At 38.1% G+C, this 9189-nt stretch overlaps 1 protein-coding gene across 5 annotated transcripts in view; it reads right to left on the bottom strand.

Annotated features, from left to right (window-relative positions):
• Positions 1-9189, bottom strand: part of SPTAN1 (spectrin, alpha, non-erythrocytic 1) — a 44040-nt gene that overhangs the window by 21017 nt on the left and 13834 nt on the right. For 3 of the 5 annotated variants that reach the window (XM_010295110.1, XM_010295109.1, XM_010295111.1), the window contains exons 18-26: positions 8562-8779; positions 7779-7871; positions 7269-7403; positions 6605-6753; positions 5255-5314; positions 2814-3012; positions 1468-1572; positions 651-674; positions 267-302 (exon numbers count right to left, since the gene is read on the bottom strand). In XM_010295110.1, the coding sequence (XP_010293412.1) occupies positions 267-302; positions 651-674; positions 1468-1572; positions 2814-3012; positions 5255-5314; positions 6605-6753; positions 7269-7403; positions 7779-7871; positions 8562-8779 (1019 nt within the window). The remainder of the gene's footprint in view (positions 1-266; positions 303-650; positions 675-1467; positions 1573-2813; positions 3013-5254; positions 5315-6604; positions 6754-7268; positions 7404-7778; positions 7872-8561; positions 8780-9189) is intronic. The other 2 variants (XM_010295113.1, XM_010295114.1) reach the window with 1 other exon arrangement.

The following is a 9189-nucleotide window of genomic DNA, read 5'->3' as shown; positions in this document are numbered from 1 at the left end:
CTGCTGAATGTTCAACAAATTTTTGTAACACACTTGTCGAAGTAAACAAAGGAAGTAAAATGAAAGTCACTAACCCTAAATAAATACCAATTTAAACACTTGCTGAGACTAGGACACCATTAAAATAACTTTGTCAACAGTCTATAAAAAAAAGGGAATAAAAAATTAAAAAAGGGTGTATGAGAAGGTGCATGGTCTAAAAAAGATGATGTACTGTAGTTTTTGTTTTACTTTCTTGTTGCATGCTACTAAGTAATGACACCTACCTTCCAAGGAGAGGCCGTCTTCGAATCAGTTTCATCCTGTTTGAAAACGTGAAGAAACAGCTTTAAATAGGAAGCAAAACCTAAAACTATCAGAATATACTAAAAATCTTTGAAAGTTCTTCATGTTCAATGCTTAACAGAGTAAATCAATTTTTACAAGGAAGTATTTCAGTCGTCTTGGGTTATCCTGCTCTGCATTGATTTGTGATGTGGGGTAAGATACTCAGGAAATAAAGGAATCAAAGATAGGATAATCTTTTTATGTCCATTCAAAGTCATTATTGAGTTCCTTCACGGAAATGGACTACAATTAATGACTGAACTTCTACTTGTACATCCCAAACCTGTTATAATTGCCCCATTATCTCCGAAATCAACACTTACCCTGGGCATCATACCATAGACCTCCTGCAAAGGAAAGAGGACAAACAGAAACAACTTGTTATTTTTTAACAGAAAGGAAGTTTTTACTGTTTTTGAGACCATGTTTTTGACAACATTTTTTCTACAAATTGGTTACCAGCGTGTCATTAAGTCAAGTAATGCTCACACAACCTAAATGTGTAGCAGAAATGGGAGTCTGACTACTCAACTATCTACTAAAACACATCATCTTAGAGCTCAGAAAATAAACAAGCTGCTTCAATACTCTGTTGGCACCAGGTAGAATTATTTACAGAAATAGCACAAGTATGTGAAAAGCTGGGAAAAAAATAGATATGTTACTTAAAAAAAAAACCAAAACCCAAAACAGAAAACCCATAAAATCCCTCCACTGGAAGTTGAGCTCTGTTTTATGTCTCTTTTCCCCTAGCATTCCTCACCACTTTTCCTGCAAAGAAATGAAGGCTGAAATTTCAAATTTATAGGAAGCAAAGCTAACGCGTGCATTCTCCATGACTTTTAATATTATTTTAAAGACTTCCCATTCCTAGAAAAAGAAAAGAAAAAAGCTCTAGATGGTGCAATTTGCTATAGCACCATTTCAAAAAGAAACAACTCAAAGGGTACCCTTGTGATGGCCATGCTACAGAACAGGCATCGAGTATCTCTGGTTAGAATGCCACTATTACCAGAATAGAGAGCAAAAATGAACAGGTAAAATCTTGCAGTGACACAGAGACAGAAGACAACAGACAAAAGAAAGGAAGAAAGTCTTGCTTCTCAAGAGGATTAGACTAAGTCAGAAAAAAAAGTGGACCTGTTGCTGTACTGCTTGCACTTCATCTGCCATCAAGCCTTCAGACTCCAGGTCATTCGCAACCTTGTTTATGTCCTTCAGACGTGACTCGTTAGCTTTTAAATCCTGCAACAGTAAAATATCACAGCATTAACATTCACATAAGCAAAACACGTGGAGCAAGTTGGCACACCAGGGGCGTTACACTGTTTGTAAACAGCGGGAATTCAGCACACTTGACCTTTACAGTTACCAGTGAATATACCATGTAAGACAGTCTCTGCCAGGAAACCCCAGCTGCCAACACCAAGTATCACTGGATTAAAGGAACACACTATACACAAAGTTAATTAACAATCAGGAATGGAACACACTTTTCAACTGTCACATATACAACATTACCAACACATGAAGATCAAAAGCTATCACCTATATTACTGCATGAGTAAGCTCAAAGGCCAGCTTATAAAGTAATTTTACTAAGTCACTTATGTACCTCCCAGCCAAACAGATTGATGGAGAGCTTTCTATAAAGCAGAAAGGGAACCTGGTTAAAAAAAGTAGTGGAGAACTTGCATTTAAATTTTAGTAGGTAACATTTTATTTTCAACGATTTAGCTTATTTTAAAAGAACCCAGATCCACTAACTGGTATCATCTTTTCACCTACAGTATTAGGTTGGCTCAAATTGTTTGTTAGCCAACTTTCAAGCTGTAAACATGATAAAGTCCACAGAACCATCATATCACTCTCTTTTCCAATGTACAGGGCGAAGCATCTTTGCACTTCAGTGCTCACTATCTTACCAAGTGGACAGAATGAATATATATGCCCAAGCAATTCATTCACACTTCATTCAAAGAAAGAAATAATAATTAACTAATATTGCAAATATTGGGAGGAAAAAATAAAACTGAAAACCTACCAGCATTTTGAAGCAGAGAATTATTTTTTCACATCTTGGGAAAAACTCTACAGATAGAAACTAAAATGCATCTTTTCTTTCAACAAAAAGGGAGAGCAATAGCTTAACTGAAGGTTATGCTTTACACAAAATGAAATTCCTCCAAAGCTTGGCAGGTTCTATATCTGAATGTGTTGAGAGAGAGTTTCAGTTCTCTGGGAGCTGGGAAGCAGGTACCAACCTGGAGGCTGTAATCAAACTAAAGACTTTTGAATGTGGGATTCTCTCTATCCTCACAACACAAAATGAAAAAAAATGCATATATACCTTTTTATTTCCAGTCAAAGCTATGTTCCCTTCTCAACTATGCCTAGCTATGAAAAATTAGCACAGACACATGATCAGAAAGCCTGAGGGAAGAGATCAAAACCAAACACACACATTATGCAGTATTACAACATACCTTCTGAAAATCATCAAATTTCTTCTGTAGCACCTCCACCTGCTCCAGATCAGCACCTACTTCCTCATTTGTGAGCGCAGCTTCCTTCTCATTGATCCACTGTTGAAGCTCGTTAGCTTCACGGAAAAGCATAAATTTTTTGCAGCTTTTTTCTAGCATGCCTTTACGTTTTTCTCCCAGCTCAAGAAGCGAGTGATACCTGGAACAAGCAGAAAGGAAAGAAGGGAGCAGTAAGATTGAAGTGAGCAGTCACAGTAATTTACCAAGTACTGATATCACCAAAGATGTGGGAAATCCCTGCAGTCTACACACTGTTCTTCTACAGAATGATCTACTTGTACAGTTTACATTTACCTTATCATGTGCATGTTTCTCTTCTACATGGATATGCACACCAAAATGAGATCTCACACATGCAACACTTCACTAGGCAAAAGCAAACCCAAATCACAGCTTAGGTCAGGGTAGGCTCTTAAGCTACAACAGCACTGCAATGCAAGAATGACTCCCTAGGGTCTTACTTTGAAAGTTTTTCCTATAGTACATCAAGTTTGCCATCAGATTATTAAAATCCACTAGCCTCCCAGCTATTGAACATAAATTTCTTATCTAGACACTATGCAGTGCAAAATGTGCTGAATGTTTGAAAAACGGCGTTATTTCTTTGGTAACACAACTATATTCAACTGGGAAATCCATGAAACTCATTTCACATACACTGTTCTTATACTTGTGGAATTCCCAACTACATCAATGAAATTACTGCTCATTTACATTAGAATAAATGCCAAGTAAAACCTCTAAAATGTTTAAATTGGTTTGAACACGCAAATAAAACCTCAAAAGGCGAGCCATTTATTTAAAACTGCAAAAAAACTGATGTCTCCTATTTCATTCCTGGTAACCAACTAGACACAGACGATTCTGCAAGTCCTTTCACAACCTACTGATGAATGAAAGCCATCGGAATTTTTACAGCCATTGATGCTGAATTACAGATCTCTTTGCAATGCATAATGCCTGTTTCTAAAGAACCTGCATTCAGAAAAGCCACAGCCTTAACACCCATTCTTACTGTTACCCTATTTTAAGTCTTCCAGAAGAGGAGATATTCTAGCTGCTTCTGGATTTTTTTTTTAATATCCTGAATCAGATTGCACACTGGTCTACTACCGTGATCAACAGCAGCAACTGATTCTCATTATGAAGCCATGAAGATAACCATTTAGATGTTATTAAATCAAATAAGATACTGCTGAGATATCTGCAGGGACCTCAAATGGAGAAAGGGCAGCTTTGGTTTTCATTTCCCACCTTGAAGCACACAGGTAAATACTGAGCAATTATACCTCCCAACTTGAAGAGGTCTATGATGTAGCATTTTCCTAGTCAATAATTCAGAGATTACAAAGTCTGTTGAAGAAAATCCTTGATACCCTGGGCTGTAATGTCTATCCATCAAACTGATAATCAACTCTCAGTCTTTCCATGGAAGCAGAGACTTTGTGGTTTCCTGTCTATCCCGGTTTAAGACTGGATAGAAAGGAACCAAGAATCTTTTGCATGAGGTTTGAATGGAAATGTACTACCCTGATTTGAATGAGCTAGTGCATGCAGGAAAACACTGTTTTAAAGCCTGATCCAACTGCAGATATTTGCCTCAGCACACTATTTTATGTATTAAATACTTGCGAGGCTCATAGAGGATCTGGGGCAAAGTTCCTTTAGAAGCAGACTGTCCCTCAAAGTTGCTTTGCAGCACTTCAGAGATGAACACAATACTTTCACTTTTGATTCTCAAGAAATATATTCAAAAGGACAGTCAGGCACAGCCAATCAACAGTATTGCTTTGCATCTCCCAGCAACTTTCAAGACCGTAACGCAAACTTGGTATTTTTCCAGGAGACATGAACACAAGTTTGAAAATTAAGCTAATATTATAATAGAACAATCATCCTTTATAAACAAACTAAAGCCTTTTGACTACTCATCAGGAATTCTACTTTATATGATAAACTGTAACACCACCCTTCCCAAACTCTAAGGCATTCATATGTGCCATAATACTCAGTATATACATCTTTTATGTATTTATATAAACAAATTCATATTTATATCTGCACCTCAGAAAACGCAACAGATGCTTTTTAAAGAAAACAGTCTAGATATCACTAAGCAAAATCAGCATAATGGAAAATAACATCACCAACCAATTCAGCAGCACAGAGGTGACCAACAAGATAAGCAGCTGGCTGGCTGGCTGGTTATAAAGAACACATGAAACACATACCACAACGCTCAACTAAACTAAAATAATTCACATTGCAGAAATTGCTTCCTTCATGTCTCTTTGGAGCAGCTTTCCCAAAGAAAGAAACAAAGGGAGAATGAACAGTGTCAGTATGGAGAGCATGGTTTAGAAAGGGCTAGTCCTACTCACAGTTCTTCGACCTGTTTCATACGCAGAGATACACTGCCGACTTCCTTAGTTATGAGAGTCCTGCACAGACAGAGGGAGCACAGCAAATGCATGCAAAAAATTAGTCAGATTAACAAAAATAATGAAAGCAGCAGCTCCATCCATGGGTTGTCTGTGGTAGGAGATGGTTAAGAGTACACATTTAAATGGAGAAAATCAGGTGTCATTCAGAAGCAAAGCAAATCAGACCAGGAGCACAATTCACATAAAGAAACCTGAGCAGTACAGTTGAACTCTCTCTATAAGGTCTCCTCGTTTCCTGATCATTGAGCCATTTGATTGAAAACTAAAGGGCGGTTCCCTCTCCTTGGCACCCCTGTTCTAGTTCTTAAGAGCAGCATGCAAACCCGTAAAGTTACACATTATTAAAATCCTGAACAGTGCGTCACAATTTTCCAGCATCTTTTCTTCTCACTGGTACAAGCTTTTTTATTATTTTTTTTTGCTTTGCTTTTTTAATTCTAGAGCTAAAGCTAATAATTATTGTATGTTACTGTAATAACTGGTGACTCAAGCAACTGAGTGGGAAGAAATTCTCACGTAGAATGACAGCATAGCTGTGCAAACAGATGGGAGTATGCATAAAACTTTTAGCTTTGGCTTCCAAGTGGCTTGATAAGATGAGCCAGTAGCTCACAGCTATCACACACAGCCCTCGCTTCAACTAATCTACAACTACCATGTGCTTTAGGAGGCCATTAACAAGTAGTCATGCAGTTTTCTACATTTGCAGTGGCATATTCCTCTTTTAAAAGGCAGGGCAAGAAGGGAGGGGCACGTTTTAGCTCATGTAATGGCAACAAATAATGGCACCACATTTCAGGAAAAAAAGTAACGAGCTAGCACCAAAGTAGTCACAGCTCCTAAGGAGGTCACCTCCAGAGGCAGCCCTGTATAGGGAGGTTACTGTACTTTATGTAACCAAATTTAAGAAAGCTTTTCAAAACAGATCACACATTAAGAAATGACAACTACAAATACAAGAGCTGCTTAGGACAGATGTAACTCACAAACAAGTTTAAAGTTGTTAGGTACAACAACAAAAGGAACACATAAAGTACTGAAGTCAGACAGCAAATTGAGCTCTAGTGTCATGAGTTTTACAGTTAAAAAATGGGAAAAGCAACAAGAAAATCTCGAATAAGAATAAAACAACTCAATATGGTGTCCCTGGTAAAGGAGCACCTTGTTTTGCTCCAGTTAATTACTTCCTAGTATAAGAGGCATCAACCTAAACTTCTGGCATACGTGAGGCAGAAGCCAAGCCAGCAAATACTGCATGGGTGTCATATCTCATCAGTTAGATCTTACTGGTTGTCAATTTGCTCCTGTCGCAATGCTATGCTGCCTTGCTCTTCCAGGAGATTCTCTCGGGATGCAGACTGGGCAGGATCTAGTTTTTTCACATAGGCAGCTGGTACAAAGCCCTGACGGTCATTAACTTCAACCTTCCACCAGTCCTGGAAAGGGAGGGGAGGGGGTTAAAAAAAAAAATAAAAAATAAGGCATCCACTGTGAGGCAAGCACCAAACATACAGTACACTGAACAACTGAAAGATACAAATTGGAGGCTTTTATTAACATGAGAAAACTAGTGCAGCTCACAACAGTTCGCTCGTTTTATGGAGATGGTTTCAAACAAGCCGTCTCTTGAAGATGTGTAGGTCTTACTTCCATGTCTCCTCTTGTGTTTGGTCAAAAATTCCTTAATAGTAGGGCAAGAAGTTTTCTCACAGACACATGCGCTATAGTGTATGTTGTTTACCTAACTTAGAAAAGCTAGCAGCTATAGAGGAGCCACGAGAATGAGCTGAAGAGGTATGCTAAAGTGCTGGATGGGAACACAGACTAGATGTTCAAATCCTTTAACTTTTTTGACTGCTGTTATTCAAAAAAACAGAATCAAAAACACTCCTCAGACCACGCAACACCAAGCGAGTCAAGCAGCTCAGCAAACCAGAAGGCAAGGGCATACCTTGTTGGTGCTGTTGAGTAAGGTGAGGATATCTCCTTTTTTCATAGTCACCTCCCGGGGACTCTTCTCTTGGTAATCATAGAGTGCCAGAACAAGCTCTTTTCCAGTTTCATCATCTGTGGGAGCAACTTGTTGCTAACAAAGAAGCAGCACAAGAAAAATGAGTTGTTCCATGTCTATTACAATAAATGTAGTTGTCCTAAAAAATACTTCAGCCTTAGTTAAGGCTGCTGTAGTGCCTTAAATGATTCTTGTTGAAATAAACGTAATGCAGATAGACTTATTTTAGGTGCTGTCTGGGCTTAAACCTTGAAAACCACCATGTTATCCTGTTTTCTCCCAATGCAACATAGCTGCCTGTTATAATTATAAAAACAGACCAGTAAGTTTTTTGAGAAAAATCAAGTACAGTCTGCAGTAAGTTCTCAAAAAGAACAACTGTTATTAAGCTTTGTCTTTACCTTCTGCTGACTGAAGGATTTTAGCAACGTGATTAGCATCTTTCCTTACCCGGCATGACTGGGCCTGTTCCCTTAACGCCTGTATGCTACTGCCGTAAGCGGAAAGATCAGACATCAAAGCTTCATGTTTCTTCAGAAGAGCCTGAAAGCAAATGATAAAAAAACCATGTACACCTAGCCAGTTTTACAAATACTATTCTGCTTAAAATACATACTTTGCCTCCACACAGGGAATGTGGGTTTTTCAGAGCTGCCAGTCTTGTGACTCTCATGAGAATAACTGCTTCTATTTATTCACAGGCTAGATAGTAGTGCAAATGCTTCTGGTGCTTTTCCTCTACCTTATCTCAGAAACATTATTTTGTTGTAACCAGAAATACCACGTATCACTCTGGAAATAGAATTAAGTTTGAAAGTATGCCTTTAAACTGCACTTCATTTTGATGAAATGTCAGTCAGCAGTGTCACTATTTCCAGACCAATGAACTGCTGAAAATCAGACTCACACTTGAAATGCAAAACTAAGTGAGGAATTTGCTGATATTAGTCTCATTATACTTTACAAAAACCCTATCAAAAAGTGACTACAGATGTAAAAGGTTTCCTCATAATTGGTTTAATATACTGAAGAGCAAAATTTCACGTGCAATAACTAAGACACAGAAAAAACTGTCATGTGTTGAGCCTGAGGCAAAATCCATCTTGATGCAAGAATCTTCTGCCTCTTTTCTTAAAAATTCTGAAATTAGCAGAGCTCCTTATTTTTTTTTTACCACTGGACAAATCCTCACTGTGTTTATGCAAAATCAATTCTAACAACAACCTCAAATACCTCAGCAGAGTCTTCATCTTTTCCATAGTCTGTGCTGCCTACAATGGGCTCCTTTTCCCTCATCCAGGATTCTGCCTCATTAGCATCAGCAAAGTACTGCTGAGCTTGCAGGGAATCCTCTAGGTCTTGTCGACGCTGAGATGCTTTAGCTTTCAGAGAGTCCCATTTTTGGTTTAGCTCATTCAATTTGATTTTCACATCCTCAGCTGCGAAGTGTCCTAAGTAACAGAAAGAGAGGGAACTGAAGAACTTAAGAAAACATAAATATACACTAAAAGATTACTTGTAATTCTTGAAAGTCACAGAAATTAGATCTGTTTAAACCTGTGTAGCCTATTCTGACTAGAATAATGAAAGCACAACTCAGCTTGTCCTTTTGCCTCAGACTGGAAAACTCTGTACCTGTCAATCGAACTGTACTAGGAATATTTAAATCATGAAGAACAGAACAAGCCACATCATAACATTTCTTCTCAATGATGAAACAGGAAAGGTCATCTCTTTCCAGTGGCAGAGTTTTTGACAACAGACAAATGTTATTTCAGACATGCATTCCGAATCCTGAAATCAGGGAATTTTTTTTAGTATTCTAGTGTTGAGAACACCCAGTCAAAAATAACAATACATA

The sequence above is a fragment of the Phaethon lepturus genome, unplaced genomic scaffold (assembly GCF_000687285.1).
Source record: "Phaethon lepturus isolate BGI_N335 unplaced genomic scaffold, ASM68728v1 scaffold14119, whole genome shotgun sequence".
Lineage (NCBI taxonomy): Eukaryota > Metazoa > Chordata > Aves > Phaethontiformes > Phaethontidae > Phaethon > Phaethon lepturus.
The sequence above is the reverse complement of the archived record's forward strand: the minus strand, read 5'-3'. Positions and strand labels throughout refer to the sequence as shown.